A 27,751-nucleotide genomic window follows, 5' to 3' on the forward strand; every position below is an offset into this window, starting at 1 on the left:
TGATCAGAAGCCCATATATAAATGACTGCATGCATGACAGTGATTTATTTGGTCATTTCCGGCTTCTTGTTGGGAGTAAATTAGCTTTTTCCTGGAGGACCGATATTGAAAGTGGCGTGAAACCCACCAGTTTGAGCAGTGTTGAGATAAACATCCAGTTTGACGCTCTCAGAGAGCAGGAGGTTGTTCGGTGCATGTGATGAAAAGGTAATGACAGTCTAATTCCATCTGAATTAAGAGGCTCAACATTTCCGTACAGCAAATTACTTGTTGGTAGACGATAACCCATTAAGACAGTGAGTCACAGGTTTATTGAGGACTTTTTTTCCTTCTCCTTCTTCTTCAGTAGCCCAGATGCCATAAAGAGCGGGCTAATGACCACACAAGCTTGGGAAGCTGCCGAAGGCTGTTTGAACTCTACCTTAATCACTTGGGACTGTTCAGACAGGGATTAGCATTTAGATGAAAGGTGGATGAAAGTGGTTTTAATCGTATGGTCTCTTGACGGGTTACCTAAAGCTGATGAGCAAGATAAGTAGACATTAGGGTGCGTATTAGAGCGCCAGTCTGATTTTATTAAAATCCAATGGTGACACTTTGTGAGTTTACTTTTAAACTGCTAGTCAAATCTGCAATCAGCTAACAATAAGCTGCAAAAATGGAGCTACCACTCTGCTCATGTAAGAAGAAATCCCACTTCCCCCGACCTCAGAACCTGACATGACGGCTGCACGGATCAGTAGAGTTAACGTGGAGCTGATTTTATTGTTTGTAACAGTTTTGTCTTATTTTATTCACATTACTTGATTCTGTTAGCATTGCTTTGAGACAGCATTGCATTGATCCCAGATCCGACTTCCAAGATAAATGGAACCCTGTCTTCATATCTTAAATCTTTTTTTTTGTTGTCTTTTCTTACAGCACTGGTGGTGAGATTCCTGACAAGACGCTTCATTTGGGAATACGATCCGACACTCGGTAAGTCAGTTATTTACAATAACTTGGATGGAGGAAAATAAAATAAAATAGAAATCCTTGCTGCTACAACTGAAAGAGTGTTTTCCACGGACTATGAACAGGTAGCTACAGCTGGGTGGAACACGCCCACTTAATTTCATTCACAATAAATTAGGTGGCCCCCGGGGGCCTTCAGGGCCCGGTGGCCCCTGGTCCTGACTGTAGTCTTATGAGTGGAGAATACTGTCATAATCTGAAACTGAAAGAAAAGGTTTTGAAAGCTTGAAAACCAGTGTTTGAAAATATAAAACCTGAAATAAAGTTTTGATCGTATGAAAAAAGAAAAAAAGTACAAAAACTGTTGTACAGTGCAACATGCATATTACAGAGTTTCAGATATTCTAACCTCTTGTTGCACCCTTGCTGTTTTTCAAGTTTACATTTTCAAACTCTGTAATATGAGATCTGAAACCTTTGCAACTCTGCAACATTCACCTGTTAGAGTTTCGTCCACACAGCTGCGAGGTTGCGATCATGTGATTTTTTGTGTTCTCGCTGCTTTTTGATTTGAAACTGTGAAACTCACACTCACAGCTCCGGGGGAGGGACACCCCCCACCTCACACCAGCATGACGCCCCACTGACTGGCAGGTTCTTGTCAGTCTCACCTGGTGCCAAAGGAGCCTCTGATGGAAGTTCGGTGAAGGAGACATAGATGTACATAATAAAGCCTTTATTATGTACATCTCTGGGAGAGACGGGCGCTGCAAGTGCGCCATGCTGTCAGTCTTACCTGACCTTAGGGCTGGGCGATATATTGAGTATACTAGTGGTATTGTGGCTTTTACTCTGTGCGGTGTACAAAATGACTATATTTTGAATATTAGAGTATACATTGTCACGCATTTGCTTTTAGCCGCGGGCATTAAATTACAGGCTTTTCTCACCAAACTTGACCGTGTGCGCTGTGAGTTCATCCGCGCGGTTGCTACGCGCGACGGACTCTTTTCGAAAGTAAACTGGGACGGTTTAGTAAAGACCGGAGGGGATGTCGAACTCCTCGCACAACGCGCTGATGTAGCTCCAACTATACGCAGCGCGCCGCCGAGCCTTTCTTTTCCAGAGATGAGAAACATCACCTAGTGTTGCTTAAATGTGGTCACATGAAATCAATCACTATTATCGGGCGGCAGTAGCTCAGGTGGTAGAGTGGGTCGTCCAATGATCGGAAGGTCGGCGGTTCGAATCCCGCTCTATCCCAGTTTGCTGTCGTAGTGTCCTTGGGCAAGACATCTTACCCACCTTGCCCCGTGTGAATGTGTATGAATGTGTATGAATGTGTATGAATGTTGGTGCTGGTCGGAGGGGCCGTTAGGCGCGATATGGCAGCCACGCTTCCGTCAGTCTGCCCCAGGGCAGCTGTGGCTACAAATGTAGCTTACCATCACTGGAGAGAATGTGTATGAATGAATAATGATTTCTGTAAAGCGCTCTGGGTGCCTTGAAGGGCGCTATATAAATCCAAGTCATTATTATTATTATCGAAACAAAGTCAAACAAGACTATATGACGTCATATTTCTAAAAGTAAGTGAAAGTGATGCAAAGTAAAGGAGGAGAGGATGAAACATTGCAGTCCCTGCACCTACAATAGTCTGAATATAAAGGTGCTGTAAAGGCCCCTCCTGCTCAGAGCAGCTCATCCTGGTAAAACCAGGTAAAACCGGGACCAGAACATGTTCTTAGCAGATGTTCTTCAGACGGGGAGTCAGAGAGATGCAACGTGCACTTTCTGTTTTGAAATGACACTTTTTATGTTTGTGCCACTCACTGTTTAGTAACTGATTAATAAATACAGTTTTAGTAAATTTGACTTAGTTGTGATTTCCCCCTTTTTGCATGAAAGTTTAAAATGAGCATATATTAATACAGTATGAACAAGAATGTTTTAATGTAGACATATAGAATCATCATACTGGTGTGATTGTAGGCATCAAAGTGTTAATTCAAGGCTAAGGCAAAATATCGAGATTTATATCGTGTATCCCGACATGGCCTAAAAATATCGAGACATTAATAAAAGGCCATATCGCCCAGCCTTACCTGACCTTACATGTGATTGGACTAAACTTCACCAGAGACATGATAGGTTAGAAGGGGGAGGTGTCCCTGACTGGTTTCTGAGCCTCTAGGGGTCAGTCCAGGAACTGCACAGGCCTTGAATAGAAACAAAAGTGGAGGTTGCCCCTTGTGCAAAACAGACAATGTGGATACATTCCCTTTGACTGTCTGATCTAAAGGTGACACAGTGTTAAAATCCAGCACATAGCATGTTTTACACCTGGATAAAATGTAAAAGGTTGTTTTATGATGTGAACGTTGTCTCAGTCTGAGTAGCTGTTGACTTCGTTCCTCATCCTTCCTTCAATGTTACTGTCATGGATTACGGCTAAGAAACCATCTTCTTAATGTTTACATTTTTAAAGATTAAAAAGATAAACTAAAGCAAAAAAAGTCATTATAAAAAGGACTATTTCAGATACCAGCTCAGAGCGATTCCGTCTGGCTTAATGGAGGGAGACAAAATAGATAAATGCTCTTTTCATGCACTGAAGGTTTAACCGATTCGCAACACTATAAATTCAGGGCTGAAAAACAAAAGGATTCATCTGCGAGGCGCTTTTCATTTCCTGGCTGTGCGAGGCAGGGCACAACCTCCCAGCTGTGCTCCCTTCAATAGCGCGTCTGGTTCTCGGTGATATGACGGCGCATCGGAGAGCAATCAGCAGCACAAACAGACTGATTCCAGGAAATGATTCCGTTTTCAGGCGACCGTGTGATTATCCAACGCTAATGGCCGTTATACTTTCCGTCTAATCTGGAAATATGGCTTTGATGTTGTTGACATTTATTTGGATTTTTAAATTCAGCATTAATCACGTTTTTTGGACTGAACCTGCTGCACATCAGAATAAATGGAGCCTTTTATTTACCTGTTGACACAGTCCTTGGTTGTAAGGTCTTCCCCCAGTGAGTAGCAGCTTCATACATCCTGTGTACTGTATAAGTACACAGGATCTGAGCTCAAGGACGGGGAGAAGTGGCTCCTTGGTTACAGCATCACTCAGCTTGAAGTTCATACTGTGAATAACATCACTGTAGGTGGATTTCTGTAACCAATCACACTGCTGCATGGCTGAAATGACCCATGAAGCGAATGAAACATTATTAAAAGACTATTAGGGCACACGGCGCTGGTAGGGGGTGTGTGAGTGGACCCTGCGTCTAAGGAAGTCATGATTGATTCCAGAAAACGGCTCCACTTAATCGATCTCACCATGCCTGCCAGCGGCTGCAGCTCCTCATTCATCTCCATTTATCATTTACTGCTTCGTTTGTATCAGGTTAATAGAGAAAAAATGTCCTTTTTTACAATGAATAACCTCTGATCTTCAGATGAATCTGGGAAATTGGGTCCTTTCAGCCCAGGGCGAAGCTATTTACTCAAGAACGGAAGATTGAGGCGACTCGGGGAGTTTTACTTTGAAAGAGCACAGAGGAGTCTGTTTTTTTTAAATGTATTTAAATATCTGTTTAAATTTCATTTGAAGGAATATTTTATTGTCCAGCTCCTGCGGTCTTCTGTCCAAACAGTAACTTTGGCCTTCTGTCCTCCATCATCAGCAGCGATGTATCCAGCTCACACAGCTGCGTCGTGGCAGAGAGGAATAACAAACTCAAGAAAGGGACGACGAAGAATAGGAACATCATCTGAGATAGAAAAAACTCGTGAAAGGTCTTTTGTGCTGTTTTAAGATGAGAAATCGTCTGTTTGGTTAAACATGCTGGAACAAAATCTTTCTTTGCTAAAAAGCTATATATTTATTTAATATCTATATTTCAATTTCTGCCTTCTTTAAAGCTCTAAAATGAAAGAAAATATCAATAAACTGACAAAGACAGGTAAATTAAAACTTTAAAGTTGAAATGTGGGGACAAATCAAACGGGGATGCATGATATAAATTATAGGCTGATTTTGAGGAAAGTGATTTGATTTGATTTGATTTGATTTGATTTGATTTGATTTGATTTGGTTTGATTTGGATCCCCATTAGCTTATGTAGTTTACATCAACTACTCTTCCTGGGGTCCGATCAATAAAACAATAAAATAATATGATTAAAAAATAAGAATACAGTTCAGAAATACACTAACAAACATCACAAAAAAAATTGCATAGACAACATACAGTCTATAAAAGTAACAACATTTAACAAATCAGCAAATTTAACGAACATCACAAAAAGATTTACATAGACAATGTACAGTCTATAAAAGTACCAGCCATTAGCAAATCAGCAAATTTAGCAAATCATTTAGCAAGCAAATAGCAGCAAAGCATAGTCTTAACATCCAATCAGATATAGTGACATGTGATTTTGTGGGGGATCATCACACATATACAGTGTCAAAAAACACACTCAGATACAGCAAGACACACCGTAAATAAATAATTTATGGTTACACTACCTTTTGTGAGCTATGTATTTCTTCACTTGTTTTTTGAAACTGACCTTGCTCTGGGTTTTAGAAATGTAACCCGGAAGAGAATTCCATTCAGCAATAGCTCTGTAGAGCACTGTTTGTTGTTTGAAATTTGTTTTTGCTTTTGGAAAAAAAAGTGATGTAATTTTTTGGGTCAGTTCCACCATAATAGCATCTGAATTGTTTGCTGGAGGCTAGAGCTATCTTGTTATTCTTCTCAGCTGCTTCTGTTTGCAGAAGCAGTTAATTATCGGTTATTTGTATTGACGTTTTTTAATCAGGTGCAGCCCTGATGGGGCTGTTGATATTAAAGTATGTACTGGTTTGTTACAAGCCTGTGAAGTTTTAGGGAAGTGAAAACCCCCATCTCTTGATCATGCATTAAAAAGTCCTATATTTTGAACATTAATGTAGCAGGAAAGAAGATATGTTATGTGTTGATTTAAAGAATTATCATCTACTCCATAGAGTAGACAAAACCTAAAGGCTAGATGATGCTTCCTAAAAATGATCAAATAGTCTTTCAAATGAAATTGAAACTAATATTTTGTTGATTCAATTTATTGATGTATTTAAATAATTTAGTTGACTACAGTGGTCTATTGAAACAAATATACGGCAACAGGTTTAGCAGTTAAACAGCAGCTAAGACAAATTATCATTTTGTTCACTTTTCCAATGTTATATTTGTTAACCACCCTTTCACTAAATTATACAAAAAGACTAAATGATATTTGTAAAAAAAATTGCAAGTCTTCTACATGTATGTTGTTAGTATGTTCTTGACTCTTGGCTGATACTAGATGTGTACATTTCCATTTGGGTCGCATTTTCTTTTTTTTTAAAGTGTTTATCCCCGATTTTTTACCCATTTCATCACCCAGTGCTCATACCTAAGTAACAGTCCTGGGCATGGGGGTGGGGGCGTGGGGCGTCACATTTTCAGCAGCATTATGGGAAACGGAGGCTGTATTCATGGCATCGTAGTTGTTTTTTTCCCGCTGTTCATAATCCTACAAAGTCTGGCCTCCTCTGGTTCACAGAAATGACCTCTGTGCTGCGGCCGCTGTAGTTTGACATCACAAAAGCAGCTGTGCTCAATGTGATATGGCAAAGTTCAGTGGAATTACTGAGTGAGCATTCAAAAATTAATTATTATACAGCATGTGCAAGGCAAGGCAAGTATTTCTAGAGCACAATTCAACAACAAAGTGCTTCACAAAATCATATCATAGCAGAAAATAAAAAGCAGGATTTAACATTTAAACAAAAAGAAAGAAAGATAATAAAAAACAATAGATTAACGCTGTAGTTATAACATATTTTCAAAACTGAAGCTTAAAAGTATCAGTGCAGATTTGACACTTTATTCAAAGGCAGCTGAGAACAGGTGAGTTCTCAACCTGGTTTTAAATGCACTGAACGTTTCAGCTGATCTGAGGCTTTTTGGGAGTTTGTTCTAGACATGTGGAGCATAGCAGGATGCAGCTCGTCCATATCTGGTTCTGACTCTGGGAACTGATAGAAAAACCGGATCCAGATAACCCGAGGGGTCTGAAGGTTCATACTGGGTCAGGAGGTCCCTGGTGTGTTCTGGTCCTGGACCATTCAGATCTTTATAGACCAGAATCAGAACTTTAAAGTCTGTCCTCTAATGGACAGACAGCCAGTGTTAAGACCTCAGAGTTGGACTGATCTGGTCCACTTTGTTGGTGTTAGTGAGGACTGGATGAGCTGCAGTTATCTAACTGACTTTTTAGGTAAACTGTTAAAGATGCTGTTACAATAATCAATTAAATTCAATTTTATTTATATAGCGTCTAATACAACAAAAGTTGTCTCTAGGATCTTTCCAGAGACCCAGAACATGAACCCCCGAGACATTATTACATAAACAATGGCAGGTAAAAACTCCCCTAGTGGGAGAAAAACCTTAAGCCAAACAGTAGCAAGGAAAAACTCCCCTTTAGGAGGGAAGAAACCTTGAGCAGGACCAGGCTCATAAGGGGGGACCCTCCTGCCGAAGGCCAGACTGGTGGGTCAGGGACGGCAACAGCAAAGCAGGCCGGTGGTGATCAAACTACATATAAAGATGCATGGACAAATTTTCCAGGTCCTGCTGAGAAATCAGATCTTTAAATCTTGATGAATTCTTAAGGTGATACTAGGCTGACTTTGTTATTGCCTTAATGTGTTTCTCCAGATTTAAGTCTGAGTCCATCACTACACCCAGATTTATGACCTGGTTGGTGGTTTTTAGGTGTATAGATTGAAGCTCTATGGTGACCTGTGAGCGTTTCTCTTTGGCTCCAAAGACAATAACCTCAATTTTGTTTTTGTTTAGCTGGAGAAAGTTGTGGCACATCCAGTCATTAATCTCCTCAATGCATTTACCAAGAGCTTGTACAGGGCCTTGGTCTCCTGGTTATATTGTAATATATATCTGTGTGTCATCTGCATAGCTATGGTAGTTTATTTTTTGCTTCTTTATGATCTGTGCCAGTCGGAGCATGTAGATGTTAAACAAAAGAGGTCCCAGGATGGAACCTTGGGGAACTCCACATGTGATTATTGTCTCCTCAGATGGAAAGTTACTTATTGGCACAAAATACTTCCTGTTCTCTTAAGTATTTTTTGAACCAGTTTAGTACAGTTCTGGAAAGACCCACCCAGTTCTCCAGTCATTTGAGTAAGATATGATGTCATTAAACGCTTTGGCCAGTGCAGTCTCAGTGCTGTGGTGCTGTCTAAAACCTGACTGGAAGGCATCATAGCTGTTATTTTGGGTTAAAAAGTAATGGAACTGTTGAAAAACCACTTTTTCTTAAACATGGGAGATTTGAGATGGGCCTGTAGTTGTTCATTTGTGTCTTGTCAAGATTTGTCCAATAATTGTCAAAATCAACACAGATCGTCACTGAGATCATCCAAAAAGTCTGCACAGTAGTTTGGGGGGCTGTAAATATTCAGAAACAGGATTCTGGATGAGGCCTCCAGCTGTATAGCCACATATTCAAAAGACTGAAAACTTCCAGGAGATAACTGCTTACGTTTTAAACAATTAATTAAATAAGACTGCGACCCCTGCTCCTCTCCTGCTCACTCTGGCCTCACTGATACAAAGTCCTGTTTCAGAACCTCACATTGCGGCTTGGACACATAACCATACCTTGCTTGTCAGAAAGACGTGGTTGGTGTAGACACTGGTCACTCAAACATGTCTGACTCTGGTCTGACCAATGAGGAAGCATCCGCCCACTGCGGGATGTTTGTGTCAAAATGATTCAATCAAAAACAAAGAGAAAAAAAATAAATGAAATAAATCTCTTCAAATCGAAAAAAATATTTTAAATAAAAACAAAAAGTGTTCAAATGCAATTCTTTGGGTCTCAAATATTTTTTTGCATTCAAACACTTTTTTTCTTTGATTGAAAACGTTTTTTTTATTGAAGTGATTTTCTTTTATTGAAAATATTTTTTTCTTTTTGAAGCAACTTCTTTTTTTATTAAATGATAGACACAAATGCTCTACCCATAATATGGCCCAAACACAAAACAACACTACTTCAATCAAAAAAGTTGCTTCAAACAAAAGAAACTTCACTTCTATCAAAGAAAACATTTCCAATCAAAGAAAAACAGTGTTCAAATGCATTTTTTTGAGTCCCAAATATTTGTTTGCATTCAAACACTTTTTTCTTTAGTTGAAAATTGCTTTTTTGATTGAAGTGAATTTTTTTTAATATATATATATTTTTTGATTGAAGCAATCTTTTTTTTGATTGAATAATTAAGACACAAATCTACCTCCATAGGTTTGACCCTGTTTGAAGAACGATGTTTGTCACAGTTGCATATTCAGCCACAATTTGAAGGATTCCTTTCCTTCAGAGGACTGACCGTATCCGTAGGACAGCAGATGACGTTGGTGTTCTTTCCACACATCCTTTGTTCATCATTTACAGCAGAGTCACCCACAATCAGAGATGCAGGACCAGCCCTAGCTTTCCCTGTGGCCTTTACTTTTTAACAGGTTTTCAGTCCTTCTTAGTAGGAATGGGTGATATTTTACCGTTCACGATGTACCGTCAAAACAATTCCCCACGGTAAGAATTTGTCATCTCGCGATAAAAACGATAAGTTTCCGTTGATGACGTTTTTTTGTAAAGCTGATTTATGATTCTGCGTTAAATCCACGCACAACGTACGTGAAGGAAGGAAGGAAGGAAGGAAGGAAGGAAGGAAGGAAGGAAGGAAGGAAGGAAGGAAGGAAGGAAGGAAGGAAGGAAGGAAGGAAGGAAGGAAGGAAGGAAGGAAGGAAGGAAGGAAGGAAGGAAGGAAGGAAGGAAGGAAGGAAGGAAGGAAGGAAGGGAGGGAGAAAATAAGGAAGGGAGGAAGGAAGGAAGGAAGGAAGGAAGGAAGGAAGGAAGGAAGGAAGGAAGTAAGGAAGGAAGGAAGGAAGGAAGGAAGGAAGGAAGGAAGGAAGGAAGGAAGGAAGGAAGGAAGGAAGGGAGGGAGAAAATAAGGAAGGGAGGAAGGAAGGAAGGAAGGAAGGAAGGAAGGAAGGAAGGAAGGAAGGAAGGAAGGAAGGAAGGAAGGGAGGGAGAAAATAAGGAAGGGAGGAAGGAAGGAAGGAAGGAAGGAAGGAAGGAAGGAAGGAAGGAAGGAAGGAAGGAAGGAAGGAAGGAAGGAAGAAATGAGCCAGAAAGAAAGAAAGAAAGAAAGAAAGAAAGAAAGAAAGAAAGAAAGAAAGAAAGAAAGAAATGAGCCAGAAAGAAAGAAAAAAAGAAAGAAATGAGCCAGAAAGAAAGAAAGAAAGAAAGAAAGAAAGAAAGAAAGAAAGAAAGAAAGAAAGAAAGAAAGAAAGAAAGAAAGAAAGAAAGAAAGGATAAAGGTAAGGTTTTTGTGTAACAAACATGGAGGATCTGAGTCATTCCAGTTTTGCAGTACAGGTGTAACTCATTTAATTGGTTTTTATTAATTCAATTTAATTGGTGTAGTTTAGTAGTATTTAGTATCTTTTAGAGCAATGTTTTGGGGGCTCCAAAGACTGAATGTGGTGATAGATTTATAGTTACAAAGGTGGAGTTGAATTGGTATTTTTTTAATCGTCATTTTTATCGTTATCTGGATAAATGCCAGAAATTATCGTGATACATGTATTAGTCCATACCCCCCATCCTTTCTAGGGATGGATGGTGCTCAGATAGATGTCCAGGGTCCTTCTCTGGTGGAGAAAATGTATAATGCAGTTTCACACTCGGTTGTTTTCTAGGTTTGTCATTCACGGCTGTCCAGTCCTGTGTTCTCCCACGTACTGGGGTAGAAAAGCTCCTCTATCTCACAGGAAGAGAAGGACAGTGGTTTTCAGAGTTTACAGCTCGAGACATGATTTACTTTTGGTTTTTGCACTGAGACAGCTCTGGGGAGGATTATCACCGGATGATTTATCACAAAGCCTCTTGGTTGTGTCAGCTTTCTCATCACCACTGTTCTGAATCAATGGAAAAGGTTGTTTCATTTCCACACATTTCCCTCCACATTCACTTCTGAGCTGTGAATGTTGGTCTCCAGCACCGCTATGGTCTGCAGGAGGCCGTGGTATCATCTGTGGAGATTTATGTGCATCCTGCTTACATGGCGAACTGTCCAGTTTCCAGTTTTTCACATGGACTGAAAGCTTTCTTTTCCCGTCTCGTCCCCACCGCAGTCGGTGTGACGGGGTTTGTTTTTATTTGGAAGCTCCAGCTGGTTAAATCATCCCAACGCTGCCTTGTCTCAGTGAATCTAGTGTCAGATACACGAGGGAGCGGACAGTTGGGATAATGTTGCCATGGCTCCTGAAATAGGCCGTCCCACGAGTGTCAGTGTGAGACTGGGAGATGCAGCTCATGCCTGCAGCCAAACAGCTGCGGCGGCTCCTCCCGCTGGCTCGCTGTGACATTTCACTTACGTCACAGGTACGCAATATTTCCCCAGGAGAGGTGAGTGCACCTGCGGCGCAGCAGGGGGAGCGTGCAGGACCTGCCGTTCACTCTCTGACTGAAATTCATCGTTAACACTTGACGATGGCATTCAAATTATATTTACTTAAGATAAAATAAGTTTTCTCTTGAATGAAATCCTTTTAAATTCTTGGATTTCTTTTTGTTTTTTAATTATTTTTCATAGCAAAGCAGCAAAACCAACACAACAAAAATAATACAGAGCATTTGAGTAGGGCTGGGGATCGATTCAAATGTCAAAACTGTTTTTTGAGCTGTTGCATGAATGATATGACTGTAGTTATGCAAAATATTACTACTAGTATTATATTGATATTCAACAGCAAGTATTGTCAGCTAATGATGCTGTAAGGACCAATCAGCTCCCAGAATGCTGATAGAACTGCTTTCAGAAACATCATGTGGGTCAGAATTACCAAACAGATCCAGGGAGGAAACAGAGACGGATGAAATCGCTTTTATTTTTTCCCACATTCAGTTTTTATTTGTTCCATTTTTGGTCTATTTTGGTTTTTAATTTTTGAGCATTTGGTTTTTAGCATTTTTTGCAAATGTAACCCCAAGACAGTATATAAAGTAATGAAATATAGACAATTTATGCAATTATAACCTAACACTTTAATGTTTTCATACCTTTAAACATATTTAAAGGCAAAAACATGGCACCAGTTATTCTCGTGTCCAACAAAACATTCCTTTTTTGGGGATAAATAAAAAAATAACCAAAAGTTGTAATGTAATGATGAAAAAAAAAAAACATAAATAAATAAAAGAACCCCCCCCCCCAAAAAAAAATATTTAAAAATCGATCTTTAGACATATGAATCGATTTTTAGGAATTAATATGAGAATCGATTTAGAATTGGGAAATCGATTTTTTCAACACAGGCCTACATTTGGGTACAAGTAGACAAACAGTAGACTATTATCATCCCAATCTATACATTTAGATTCTTATTCCAAGCCAGTTCTATAAGTCCAGACTTAATCCTTTGAGATGTGGCGGCATCCAGATAGTCAAAGAAAGGGTCCCAAATCAGTTTGGGATTCGTCACAGTTAGCAGCCATTGAGATAAAGTGGGATCTTTGTCAGAGATCCACATAACCAGAATGCATTTTTGAGCCCAGTGCAACAGAATATGTACAAGATCTTTGTTACTGAATTCAGCTGGAAGCTCATCCTCTCATCCCAACAGGCAAGTTCTTGCGCCAACGTGTAAAGGGCGCTTAAAAATTTTATGAAACTGAAATTCTTGGATTTTCATGTTGTCAAAATGAGTGACGTTGACACGAGTGAGACGGTTGCACTCAGGCTTCATGAAGAGTTCTGCTGACCAGCCTGAAACCGAGAGAAACCGTGAGAGCAAAAACAAGTCATTTGGACTCAGCAGTCTGACCAGCACTGATCCAGCTGGACCCTCATGTGTGATTTATTGCTTGAGTTGTTCACTCAGATGTAAGTCGCTTTGGATAAAAGCGTCTGCTAAATGACAGTAGTACTGTAGTTATTTAAAAAAGAAAAATGATGACCAAATTAAAAACCAGATGTTCGTCTGTAAGGATGAGCGGCCGTCACGCCATTGAGCAAATGAACACACAAATCCTTTTACTTATTTGTTTATTGATTCATTGGTTGAGGTTTGGTGGTCGTGTCCTGTCAGGTATAAAGAGCTGGAGTCGGTTTGGGGTGGTGTTGGTGTTAACTTTCATTTTTCTGAGGTATTATGAAAGTTATGAGGAAACCACAAAGTCTTTCTTTTTCTCTGTTTCTGTTGTGATTTCTATTCCCCCCTGGCTGATTGACCAGGTGACATAATCTGTCCAAAGAATATCCTCATATTCAGGTCCTGCCTTAATGAAAATCTTTGAATTTTTTTTTTTTTATTCTTTATTTAGGTATGGCAGTACATATCACAAAGTAAAAGCAGTAATATTCTTATCCGTCATGCAGTTTTTTCATTTTAAGTAAACATATTAAGAGATAAAAAAAGGAAAAAAGAACAAAGAACTCTATACAATCTGGGAGAGAGAGACTATAAACATAAAACCTCCATACATAAGAAAAATAACATGATTCTCAGTTGGGTGGAGAATGAGATAATAAAAGGATAATGATATGATAGTATTAGTGTCTGTCTTCAGATCCTTTAAGAATGTGAGGGGGAAGGAGGAGAAAAACAAAACAAGTTTTATCTATTCAATACCTCCACAAATTCTGGGCGCAAAGGCTTCACATATTCAACCCATTTCGTCCACAATTTTACAAACAAATCTTTCTGGAGACAGAGGCAAAATGTAATCTTTTCCATCATATATATATCATTAACTAAGTTTATCCACTCCTGTATTGTGGCCTCAGGGAGCAACCAATGTCTCGTGAGCTTTTTTAGCAGCAGTTATCAAAATGTCAAATAGATATTTATCTGACCGTCCTATCAGGAAATCACTCACTCACTCACTCATCTTCTCCCGCTTATCCGTTACCGGGTCGCGGGGGCAGCAGCCTCAGCAGGGATGCCCAGACTTCCCTCACCCCAGACACCTCCTCCAGCTCTTCCGGGGGGAGTCCGAGGCGTTCCCAGGCCAGCCGAGAGACATAGTCTCTCCAGCGTGTCCTGGGTCTTCCCCGGGGTCTCCTCCCGGTGGGACATGCCTGGAACACCTCCCTAGGGAGGCGTCCAGGAGGCATCCGGTACAGATGCCCAAGCCACCTCAGCTGACTCCTCTCAATGTGGAGGAGCAGCGGCTCGACTCCGAGCTCCTCCCGGGTGACCGAACTCCTCACCCTATCTCTAAGGGAGCGTCCAGCCACCCTGCGGAGGAAACTCATCTCGGCCGCTTGTATCCGCGATCTTGTCCTTTCGGTCACTACCCAAAGTTCATGACCATAGGTGAGGGTAGGGGCGTAGATTGACCGGTAAATCGAGAGCTTCGCCTCTCGACTCAGCTCCCTCTTTACCACGACGGTCCAGTACATCGACCGCATTACTGCGGACGCTGCACCGATCCGCCTGTCAATCTCACGCTCCATTGTTCCCTCACTCGTGAACAAGATCCCGAGATACTTGAACTCCTCCACCTGAGGCAGGACTTCTCCACCCACCCGGAGAAGGCATGCCACCCTTTTCCGGTCGAGAACCATGGCCTCGGTCTTGGAGGTGCTGATTCTCATCCCTGCCGCGTCGCACTCGGCCGCAAACCGCCCCAGCACATGCTGGAGGTCCCGGTCTGATGAAGCCAACAGGACAACATCATCTGCAAAAAGCAGAGATGAAATCCTGAGGTTCCCAAACCGGATCCCCTCCGGCCCCTGGCTGCGCCTAGAAATCCTGTCCATAAAAATTATGAACAGGACCGGTGACAAAGGGCAGCCCTGCCGGAGTCCAACATGCACCGGGAACAAGTCTGACTTACTGCCGGCAATGCGAACCAGACTCCTGCTTCGATCATACAGAGACCGGGCAGCCCTTAGTAGAGGGCCCCGGACTCCATACTCACTCAGCACCCCCCACAGAATGGCACGAGGGACACGGTCAAATGCCTTCTCCAGATCCACAAAACACATGTAGACTGGTTGGGCAAATTCCCATGAACCCTCGAGCACCCTGCGGAGGGTATAGAGCTGGTCCAGTGTTCCACGACCGGGACGAAAACCGCATTGTTCCTCCTGAATCCGAGGTTCGACTATCGGCCGTAATCTCCTCTCCAGTACCCTGGCGTAGACTTTCCCCGGGAGGCTGAGAAGTGTGATCCCCCTGTAGTTGGAACACACTCTCCGGTCCCCCTTTTTAAACAGAGGGACCACCACCCCGGTTTGCCACCCCAGCGGTACTGTCCCCTTCCTCCATGCAATGTCGCAGAGGCGTGTCAGCCAAGACAGCCCTACGACATCCAGAGACTTGAGGTACTCAGGGCGAATCTCATCCACCCCCGGTGCCACCGAGGAGCTTACGAACCACCTCGGTGACCTCAGGAAATCAGTCCTTCCCAAATAAAGTATATCTTTGAATTATTTAATGACTTCATTCGCAGCAGATAGTTGTCTACAGTAAATGACAGTTGGGACAATGTTGCTATATGACAGGAAAACAATGATATACCAAGATTGTAAAAAATATTCACATAGATTTAATAATGATACTTGTTGGATGGACAAATAATTTTGAGAGCCCAAAGTAAAACTTGTGCTGGCCAGGATCTACTAGTGTGTTGTGTAACACCAAAGTTCTAGAGTTAATGAGAAATACGAAACATGGATTAGACGAGGACAAAAGTCTTAAGAAGGAGCGGCAGCTTCTGACGGCGCCGGAGGGCACGTTTCATCAGATAAATGGTAAATGGTGGCAGAAAGTTTTTAATGCAGTAGGAGATAGTCGATTCAGCACCAGCTTCCTGGCTACGTTGCCTCATATTTATCATTAAGCAAATATGTAGAGAACATAATCAACTTTACCGCCAGTTACCGCAGTAATTCACTAGAAACTTAAGCAAACATTAGCTCAGTGCATCGAGCCAAAGAAAAAGTACAATCATTAGTTTCTATTTTCATCGGTTTTTACATATTTTAGCATTATTTCTTTAGTAAAACATGCAGATTTGACTGATACAGACTTCGTACCAATAGTTTCCTGACAGGAATCGTGTCTCCAGACTAACTGAATCAGAAGAGGCAGGTTAAGAGAACCTGATTTCACCCAAGGAAACAGCACAAAAACAGCAAAGTGCACAGCTTTGACTCGTTTTCTGACCTTATCAGTGAGATTTGGCAAAGCTACATGCGGATCATGTGGGAAAATCAGGATGATCTGAATGCATTTCATTTTAAAAAGTTCCCAGACTGGTCAGAAAGTTTGTCTTGTAACTGTTTGTACTGGATGTGATGTGACAAGGTTTTCATTCCCTCTATAAGTCCAACTGTTATAAGATTTAGTTTTACTCAGATCAAATGTAATTGTTCAAGTGAACTTGCATCATGAACAACAGAAGAGCACGAGTTCTGGCAAGCTGTTTTTCTGTTTTAAAGTTCAGCTGATGGAAGTAAAGTCCAATTACTAACAAATTAGACATTTAAACCATAAAAGATTTTATTTTCTTGTTCTTCTGATTCAATTAAGCCTCCATTAGAAATCAAAATGTTGTTTTTTACATCCTAATCCAATCTTTTTTTAATGTAATAAAAAGTGACTTGATCTCTCCGAGTATATTTATTCATCTAATTATGTAATTTACTGCAGCTCTGGCACAGTGCTTGAAACATTTTAGATTGGACCTTGAAAGTGCTTGAAAGGGGTTTGAATTTGACCTGGAATAAAAAATCTGATTAAAGATAAATTGAGATCTGTTTTATGCTATATATTTACAGGAAGCTGGTTTATTGTTAAAGCTAACAACTAAGAGTCTGTTTAGTTTGGCGACGCAGATGTTTGTTGAGCCAAACTAATTTTATTCAGTAGATTTGATTTTGAAAATATGCACAAGCACGACTGTTGTTCTTCAACATCTTGTTCATTACATAATCTTAACTGAGGCCTGTGACGTGAGTTTCAGTGTTAAATCTGGATAACTCAGCCTGGAATTGTAGCTCAGACGTGTCAGCGAGACAGACAAACCCAACCAAGGAAATGATCCAACTGCGAGTGGATCATTTCCTTACGAACGATTCCCAGAACCAGCCCAAATCCACCGGATATCCAGATGGTTTCCAGCACTAAGCAAGTTATACAAAAAAAACCCATCCACAGTCAGTTATAATGTGGTTAAATTAGCCAACTATCAGTTCAGACTAATCTGTAATCATACAGTTTAGATTGTGTTTTATTGATGAGTGGAGACAACATCTAGCCTGAATTAGTGGGATTAAGCTGGATAATATCACAATATAATGCCTAAGTACTATTTACCAATGTCGGAACGAGTGCCGTGACGTCTAAAACTGGAGTTAGCTCACTTGAGTAAAGAAAACAGAATAAAAAAAGGGTTATTTATTTACTGTTTAGTAACTAAAAATGTCCCTTCTTGCTCCATAAACACCTAATAAAATCGGTACCCTAAATTCTGAAAATATTACGAATGGTTCTGAAAGCAAAAAGAGATTCTTGAACATAATAACTTGTGAAATGTGCAGATTTTATGCTTATACAGTAAATGTAACAACATTTTTTATTTTTTTTTACCTTGTCTGCACACATATTAATGGTTGATACCATGCTGGTAAAAACCTAAGGCATATATATGTGCATTGTTACTATATTTAAAGGAGCCGTCTGTAAGAAATGTCCAAAACTGGTACTGCAGTCACTTTCAAAATATTGTTGAGCGGCGTGTACCCTCCCCCTCCTCCCCCCGACCAGAGGTTGCCAGGTAGGCTGCAGAATGCAGCAGGAACGTAGGCTGCCATGGCTGCGATAATTAGAAACGAGCTGGCAACCCGGATGCCGAAACAATACTGACTTGGTGATTGGGAGATAGGTGGAGGGTGGAGCTTCAGAAACAATACTGACTTGGTGATTGGGAGATAGGTGGAGGGTGGAGCTTCAGAAACAATACTGACTTGGTGATTGGGAGATAGGTGGAGGGTGGAGCTTCAGAAACAATACTGACTTGGTGATTGGGAGATAGGTGGAGGGTGGAGCTTCAGAAACAATACTGACTTGGTGATTGGGAGATAGGTGGAGGGTGGAGCTTCAGAAACAATACTGACTTGGTGATTGGGAGATAGGTGGAGGGTGGAGCTTCAGAAACAATACTGACTTGGTGATTGGGAGATAGGTGGAGGGTGGAGCTTCAGAAACAATACTGACTTGGTGATTGGGAGATAGGTGGAGGGTGGAGCTTCAGGCCAAAACAAAAAATGACAACATAATCATCAGTTGAGGGCTGCAACTCCTCTTTTTAAACTGGAATATCCTGGCTTGAGTGCTGTTGTCAGTGACATAAGTATTTGAAATGAACATGATTTTTAAATGTCTGTCGACATATCGGGGTCATTTTATGATTCGTTTTATTATTGCTCTTACATACAGCTCCTTTAATATATATACATACAGTATATATATACGCATACATACGCATACACATACATTTATATACACATACAAACCCAGTGTTTTTTTTGTTTTTTTTTCTTTTTTAAGTAACAAAATCTTTAAATATCCGTTCTTCACCAAAGCAGGCAGATTACTCATCAGTTTTGGATTCGAAGAGACAAAAAGCTTTTAGAAATCCGTGTCCGGTGAAAATGACGACAAACTCCAGCAGCATTTGTCTCAACAAGGAGAGCTTGAGGGGAATTCAGTAAAACCTGAGAGCTGCTGACTCGGAGGGGATTTTCACACGCGGAATCGAGGAAGATGATATCAGTGTTTTGTCGGGGATGAAAGGTGGTGGTCACAGCTCACGCCTGCGTTCCAGTTAGAGCCTGAGAAAAAACGGCTCTTTTCCTGTTGGTAGAGGTGAGTCACAGGTGGAAACCTGGTCGCTCTGTACCGTCAACGTAGCCATCACCCTCTGACAATACGCCAGAAAAAGAGAGCTGGGGATTTTAAAGGTAATATGACTCAATGTGAGAGAAACCAGGGGAAATGGGAATATTATGTGCTGTCACGAACAGGCCAGTATTCCTATGAGCAAGGCAGATATCAGCGTGCCTCCTTGTTTTGAGCGGCTTCAGAAAGTCAATCACTCTGGACAGGAAAGCCCTTAATGAGCGACTCCAGAAAGTCGATGCATATCTCAGACCTCCTGTGTCTGAGGGGAAAGTCCTTACACAGTAATGGTGTGTTGTATGTTTCATAATCCAAACACAAAAAAAACAGTGGGTGGAATCGTTCCCCGCTACTTCAGTGGAGGCCAATTATGAACATTTTAGAGCCTCATGAATATGTTGTAATGAGTTTTACTCCCACGGTGGGATTTGTCATCAAATAGTGATTCACAACTGATCTGAATTGAATGTATCTGGAAACCTTGTGTTTTCTTTCTATTTTCTTGCCAGAATCAACATACCGTCATCAAGCCAATATTGATGATGAAGTCGTTACCATGGAGATTCTGGACACTGCGGGGCAGGTGAGACTTAGCCGTTATTTCCCACTGTATGTATGTATCTATAGCAGCATTAGGATGAAGCTCTGTTTAAGATGAGCTGCTATAGTCTTGTTCTATAGCTGCAGCCATGACTACTGGCCCCCACGTTAACATTTACACTAACTAGAGGTTTACTAAACACTAACTATAGGCTTTACTAAACAGAAAGGTTTTAAGTTTGGTTTTAAAGGTGGAGGTTGTGTCGGGGTCGGACCGCGGCTCTTCAGCGCCGCCCTAGTGGCTCCCTGGAGCTTTTTCAAAAATGTTTGACCTTTTTTTCCTTTTTTTCTTCTTTTTTTTCTGTTTTTTCCTTTTTTTCCTCTTTTTTTTCTTCTTTTTCTTCTTTTTTCCTTTTTCTTCTTTTTTTCGACTTTTCGACATTTCGACTTTTTTCCCGACATTTTGATTTTGTTTCTCAACATTTCGACTTTTTTCATGAAATTTTGACTATTTCCTCGACATTTCGACTTTTTTATTGACATTTAGACTTTTTTCTCAACATTTCGACTTTTTTCTCGAGATTGTACTTCAACATTAAACTCGACATTTCTGCTTTTTTCTCGACATTTTGACTTTTTTCTCAAGATTGTACTTCAACATTAATCTTCACATTTCGACTTTTTTCTCGACATTTCGACTTTTTTCTCGAAGTGCATAATGAAAAAAAAAAAATCTTCCCCCAGTTATAACTAATATAGATACATGCAGCATGTGTTGCCTTCATTCTAAGGCTTATACAAGACTTTTCATTTTTTGCGGCTCCAGACATATTTGTTTTTTGAGTTTTTGGTCCAATATGGCTCTTTCAACATTTTGGGTTGCCGACCCCTGATCTAGGAACTACGAGTAAACCTGCACTCTGAGAACAGAGAACTCTGTTAGGAACATAAGGCATATCAGGTCTTGCAAATATCGCGGTTCTCGGCCATTTTCGGCTTCATACATAAGTAATACAATTTTAAATTGGATTCAGAATTTTACCGGTAGCCAATGGAGCGACGCTAACACTGGAGAGACGTGGTCTCTCCTGCTGATTCCTGTCAGCACTCGTGCTGCTGCATTCTGGATCAGCTGGAGCCTATTCAGCAAATTACTTGGACATCCTGCTAACAACACATTACAGTAATCCAGTCTAGAAGATACAAGCGCATTAATTAGTTTTTCTGCATCACTCTGCAAGAGGATTTTCCTTATCTTTGCGATATTACGGAGATGGAAAAATGCTATTTTACAAACCTGATTAATAGAACCAGTATGGACACTAATCCCTTATCTGAGGTCCAGTAGAACCAGTATGGACACTAATCCCTTATCTGAGGCCATAAGGAGGTCATTCGTGACTGGAACCAGTGCTGTCTCCGTGCTATGATGCATTCTGAACCCTGACTGAAAGACTTCAAACAGATCATTTCTATACAAATGGTCACATAACTGGCATGCAACTACTTTTTCCAGAATTTTAGATACAAATGGAAGGTTGGAAATTGGTCTAAAATTAGCTCAAATGTCTGGGTCAAGAGAAGGTTTTTTTAAGTAAAGGTTTAATTACTGCAACTTTGAAAACCTGTGGTACACATCCTAAATTTAGGGATTAGTTGATCTGGTCCAGAATTGTCGTACCAATTAGAGAGAAAACATTTTTGAGTAGTAGGGTAATGGTTAAAGGGTAAAAGCTATTTTACCACAATTTGCTGATTTGCTAATGACTATACACTTTTTTCCAGAAGAGCTTGTTTTAGTTCTTATTTAGTTTGTGGGAGTTCAGGAGATCCTCTTATACAGGGTATGACGGGAGTGAGAGGGTCTTTTTTCTTCCCTCCTCAAAAGTTATAGTGTTAATTCAGAAAATATTTTCTAATTAAGAAAATCTGAATTTTTTATTCTTATATTTCCAGTTTACCTCCATGTGTTGAAATCACAGCATCATAGCTGCTGTTGTACACTTTAATGTCAATATTATTTAATTGACATAATTAAAATGATTTCATCTTATATTGAGATTCTTGAAATACACTTCCAGCAACTTGTACAGACTTAAAAGACTTATTTACATGTTAAATATCAAATAGATTGTACTGCCTCACAGCTAACTTGGTGTTGTATTTACTTTAAAAACATCCACCTGTCTAGTTTTAGCTTCATCAGCTGCATCTGTGTCACTGAAATAGCACCAGTCAGTTAAAATGAACATAAATGCACTGCAAAAACTCTAAATCTTAACAAGAATATTTGTCTTATTTCTAGTTAAAATGTCTAATTTTTAGTAAAAAAAAATCTCATTACACTTAAAACAAGACTCATCAGTGGAAAAAACAACAATTTTCACCTGTTTCAAGTAGATTCTCAGTTAAAAAAAGTAGAAAAAAATCTGCCAGTGGAACAAGATGTTTTTGCTTGTAATGAGAAGATAAATCTTGTTCCACTGGCAGATTTTTCTACTTATTTCAAGTGAAAATTTACTTAAAACAGGTGAAAAGTTATTTTTCTGGTGATGATGTTTTAAGTGTAATGAGATTTTTTGAATAGAAATTAGACATTTTAACTAGAAATAAGACAAATATTCCTGGTAAGATTTTGAGTTTTTGCAGTGTGAGACTAAATCAAATATTTAGTCAACAGAGTATTCACTGGGGAGTTAAAGCTGATTGTTCATACCATACGCTTCTCGTTTCTTGATGCAGATACGCATATAAACCGCTCCTGTTGCCTTTCTTGGATATGTGCAACAGTTGTTTGAAGAATTGCGGGTGAATGACACTTGAACATGGTAATTTCCTGCAGCTCTGACCGCGAAGGAGCGCTTGCGTAAGTCCTCAGGCTGGAGATAAATCTGCTGCAGTGCAGCGTAGGTGTTCTGCTGGAGGCTGATTTCCCCTGCGACACTTCAGTCCAGTCATCTCTCTCTCGTTAAACGGGGGGCTATTTTCAGCCGGTATTGGGATGAGGCCTGAGTGTTTGCAGACACGGTAAGGCGTCTCCCTGCTCTGATGACATTAAAACGAGGCACTAATTCACACGAACCCCGGAGGTGGAAGCTTCTGGATGGTTGATAAATCCTACCTTCAGAGTTCTGTCTGTCAGGTACACGAACGTCAAACTCTCACATGTCTTCTGGTGCAATGTGCTGCCTTTTTTTGAAGTTTTTTTACTTTTTAACTTAAAGAGAAAACGTGTGGGAGTCTGTGAAAAAGACATCTGGAATACAGCAGCAGGTATGAGTCGAAACTTTGTTTTGATTTGGTTGAGAAGTGAGAACTGAAAAGACATTTTTAGGGCTAAAAAGTTTAAAAAGACTTTTTCTTTTTTTTTAGGCTACACTGAGACAATAAGGATTTAGCCCTGTGAAATTCACTAGTTAATTTACCATAAAATGTGACCTGATCTTAATTTAAATCACTATACTAGAAAATAATATGCTTACGATAATGATGCGATAATAATATTCAGTTTGTGTGTCTTTGATAAACATTTCCAATAAACATGGAAGCGTTTCATCAAGGTTTAAAATAGGGATCCAGTACCGATACTGGTATCAGGGCCGATACTGATCTCATATACTCGTACTCGCAAAAATCTCCGATACCACGCACCGATACTTCACTGTTGTTGTAGTTACTGATTAGTGACTCTAGGGGGAGATGTTGAGCTGCAGTCAGCGTGGTGATGAGAAGAGAGTGATACATGAGTGAGACTGGCAGCGCCGTTTCAGGCAAGATAGCGATAATTAATGCAGCGGGACGTCAGCAGTGTGGACATATTTCAAAATAAGGGACGACGACAGAAGCAAGGCAGACTGCAAGCTACGTGCTAATGCTAAGAATGTCAAGAGGAGGGAAGGAGAATATGTTGTTTAATACCAGCAACTTGATAAAACATCTCAAGACGCATCATAAAGCTGAGGATACAGAGTTTACTAATGCTACTGCAAGACCACAACAGCAACATGAGCTCAGGTTCTGCAAAAGTGGCAGACAATGGCAAGATAAAACCCACGGGCTGTTAAAATAACGGAGGCTCTGACCCGTTATGTAGCGCTGGTTGACCAGCTACTGTCAGCTGGAGAAGACGAAGGATTTCACCGTCTTCTCGACGCACTCGGGCCGCGATATGATGTTTCATTGATATGTTATATGTTTGATATTTTCTTAAATGTGAAGACAGTGCCAGTGTGGAGACTTTTTATTTACACAGAAATATTCTTTTTTGTTTAAAATAGTTATCTCTTGTTTAAAATAGTTATACTCATTTTATTTATTTTTATTGAATTTATCTGTTGCAAATAAAACCTGTCTTCCAATGAATTGCATTTTTCATTGCATTTTTAGCCTAGTTATTTTTGTGCTAGAAGTATCGTATCGGTACTTGGTATCGGCAAGTACACAAATTAAAATACTCGTACTCGGTGTGAAAAAAATGGTATCGGGGCATCCCTAGTTTAAAATAAGTTTTACTTATAAAAAGGATTGGTTGTGTCTGATAAAATAAACCCCTCCTCCTACTTACCGTAGTTGAACCTTCTCCTGACCCTCTGACTTGTTCAGTCACCGAAGGTGAAAGTAATGTTGATGGTGTTTTATTTTGAAAATCAACCGCATTGATTCCTTGAGTCAGTCTTGTGCTTTCTTTGCACCGCGCTCAATCCGCCAACTCTAAATTGATGCGGTTCAGCCGCAGTTGAACACTAGAATAGACGTGGTGCATATCTTTAGCAGAGCTGAGTGGACGGATGCTTGCAGGATGATCCCAGGATGCTCCCGGAACACGCCACGTTGCTTCTGGTGGGACCACTTTTCCTTGACTACGATCCACAACCGCTGGTGCAGCATCTGGTGGGATCCAGGGGCGACGGGGGCCTTTAAAAGTGATGGATTTTCCTTTCCTGAAGCCGTTGTTAGGTGGCCTCAATCACAGTGATTCTGTCAGGCCGAGACTCAAAGCAGGACTCGCAGAGATATTAGATAACAAAAGGCTTTTATTGAATTCACTGGAGACCTCGAACCGAGTGACAAACAAATGGCTATAAACAAAACTAGACACTATACTCTGACTATAGAGAGAACAATAAACACAATAGGAGGGAAAAATAACTCTAATAAAAAGAAACAAATAAACACACAACGCTCCGTATGGAGGAAAAACCTGCCTATATAAAATAATTTGGCTACAAACACAAATCACTCTTAAAGAGAATAAAACCAAGAACTATGAATCTAAGCTAGGATATAAGGCATATTGGACCAAAAACACAAAAAACAAATGTGTCTGCAGCTGCAAAAAATGAAAAGTATTGTATAATAAGCCTTAGAATGAAGGCAACACATGCTGCATGTAGCTATATTAGTTGTAACTGGGGGAAGATTTTGGTTTTCATTATGCACTTCGAGAAAAAAGTCGAAATGTCGAGAAAAAAGTAAAAATTTCGAGAAAAAGTCGAAATGTCGAGAAAAAAGTTAAAATGCAGAGGAAATAGTCAAAATTTTGTGAAAAAAGTCGGAATGTTGAGAAAAAAGTCGAAATGTTGAGATTAAAAAGGAAAGTAAAAAGGAAGAAAAAAGAGAAAAAAGGAAAAAGAGAAGAAAAAAGAAGAAATAAAAAGAGAGGTCAAACATTTTTGAAAAAGCTCCAGGAGCCACTAGGGCGGCGCTAAAGAGCCGCATGCGGCTCTAGAGCTGCGGGTTGCCGACGCCTGACTTAGGCCAATCAGACTGAGCCACATGAGGAAGGGCAAGGGACCTGAAACGAAAGGAGAATTACTTTTCAAAATAAAACAGGAAATGACAGGACAAAACAAACACAAGACAAGACAACCTCCCCCGGTGTGATAGATTCTGTGTTCATGTGTTGCAGGAGGACAACCAGCAGAAGGAGGGCCACATGCGCTGGGGCGACGGCTTCATCATCGTGTACGACATCACGGACCGCGGCAGCTTCGAGGACGTGGCTCCGCTCCGGGGTCTCCTGGAGGAGCTGAAGAAGCCCAAGAACGTCCCGCTGGTCCTGGTGGGGAACAAGTCGGACCTGGACCACGTCCGGCAGGTCCCCACCGAGGAGGGAGAGCGGCTGGCGTCTGAGATGGCCTGCGCGTTCTACGAGTGCTCGGCCTGCGCCGACGAGGCCGGCGTCGTGGCCGAGGCCTTCCACGAGCTGTGCAGGGAGGTGCGGCGCCGCAAGGCCGTCCAGGGCAAGGCCCGGCGCCGCAGCTCCACCACCCACGTCAAGCAGGCCATCAACAAGATGCTGACCAAGATCAGCAGCTAGGAACGAGCCGCGCCGCCGTCTCACGACAAGATCAACAAAAAGATGCACTTTTTTTCCCACTGAAAGATTTCGGACAGTTATTGTCTCCAATATGGACATGACATACCTTTATTGTTCTCTCATCATCTGTGATTGAAAAAGAGTCTTTTCCCCTTTGGAAGAGATAGATGATTAAAACCTGAACTTTCATTAGACTCAGAGACATGTTAACTCGCAAAAATTGTTTATATGTTAAAGTATACATATCATGAGTTTTTCAAAGTTGATATAATTTTCTGGGGTGTTAATAAAATGTCAAAAACTTTTTTTTCCACAAAGATAAGCCCCGTGTTCAACCATGTCTCTACAGTTCTGTTCATAGCAGTTGGTTTTTTAGGGGGCGGAGTCCGACTCTTAACTCCACCCCCTCGACTGCAGAGATGTCAAAAGGTTTAAAGTACCCGCTTGCATAAAGTTAAAGATAAAGTAGGTGGATACTCCTGCTCTGATCTGGGTCTGTGATGTCACGGTACCTGGAAAACTTAAAGACGGAAAGAGTTATTTCCTGATCTGTCCCCTTTAAAGCCTTTAAAGCGCTCGACTTGTATCTCATTCCTTCATCTGAATATCTTTAACTTATTCAGTAGACCAGAGTGCATTTTGACAGCGATGCATGCGGACCGTCACATGTAGCATGCAGGGAGTCCTAGGGGTTATTGATATCCTATACCAAAATTATAAGTCGTTTCTCTGTAACCCGCCTGTGCCGGGATGTTGTGATGTGTTTCAGTCCAAATGTGTCAACTGTTCTGTCGGCAGAGGTCAGAGAGTATTCATGTCAGAGGACCGTCACTGGGTAAAGTAGATCCAGTGTCTCCCCGGAGTTATCAACGTCTCAAATATGTTATTGGACTGTATCTGTCCTACGATGGACCACCCCGTGTTTGTCGGGGACAAATGTACTCAAGACTTTTTTTTCGTCCAGAAGGAACCAAAGAAGAGGTTCAAAACACACATGCTCGTTTTTTGCTTCGTTTTCTGACCCACGAAGGGAGGAAATGTCATATTCTGCAGATGTTCTTCATGGCTGTGGCGTGAACTGTGTGAAGGACAGCATGTCCAACGTAGCGTAGCCTCAAGCGCCGCCGGGTCTTACAGCGGAGGCAGACGGAGCCCAAAGGTGGAAGATGCTGTCATCGTTGATGTGATGTTGGTGTGAGCCGTCTCTGATCAAATCAATCAGCTGTGCACTTGTGATTAAAGATTATCGTAACAGCTTTTCTCTTCAAGCGTCAGTGACTTTGATGTACATTGGTGTTACGGTAAGATCAACACCAGGTACACGATTGTCATTAGAGTTCACCGAACCGTGTCTGTGATGGGTGGATGTGATGTCTTCAGACACACTTTTAAAAGGAACCCTGGTTATTAAGACTTGTAGTCGCTAATTAGCCACAATTGTTCTCTTATACTAAAATATGTTGTTAGAAACACATAAAACAATCTAATTGCTTTAAAAATCTACAATGTTTATTGCATATTTTGACCTGCGGGAGGCGCCATGTTCTACCTGCGCAATGCATTCTGGGGACGATGACGTAGAGCGGTGGCTCTGGGAAGATAAGCCGCGTTAGTTTAACTGCGACAGGTATCTAAAACATAGATGAGCAGCACTCTCCCGGCCGTGGAGGCTGACGAGGGAGCCCATAAGACAGGGGTCGGCAAGTAAGTTTGGCCTCGGGCCAATTTTTTTCGGAGCAACTGAATGGTGGGCCAGAACATCACATGCATCAGGCGAAGCATGTTTTTTTTTCTACTAAACAAAACTTTTTTCCCCTTATCTATAGGCTACTAGTATTATTATACTATTATATCTTGTACAAAAAAGTAATTTAAGAAAGTCATTAGTTTAAATAAAGTAA

General features: G+C 40.8%; 1 protein-coding gene across 1 annotated transcript in view; it reads left to right on the forward strand.

The window, feature by feature from the left end:
* The window catches only part of rerg (RAS-like, estrogen-regulated, growth inhibitor), a 78,572-nt gene extending 51,340 nt beyond the window's left edge, over positions 1 to 27,232 (forward strand). The window contains exons 3-5 of the mRNA XM_061714336.1: positions 922 to 978; positions 19,501 to 19,574; positions 25,440 to 27,232. Of these exons, the coding sequence (XP_061570320.1) occupies positions 922 to 978; positions 19,501 to 19,574; positions 25,440 to 25,850 (542 nt within the window). The 3' untranslated portion in view covers positions 25,851 to 27,232. The remainder of the gene's footprint in view (positions 1 to 921; positions 979 to 19,500; positions 19,575 to 25,439) is intronic.
* The last annotated feature ends 519 nt before the right edge of the window (positions 27,233 to 27,751 follow it).

This window comes from Cololabis saira, chromosome 23 (genome assembly GCF_033807715.1).
Source record: "Cololabis saira isolate AMF1-May2022 chromosome 23, fColSai1.1, whole genome shotgun sequence".
NCBI classification, from domain to species: Eukaryota; Metazoa; Chordata; class Actinopteri; order Beloniformes; family Belonidae; genus Cololabis; species Cololabis saira.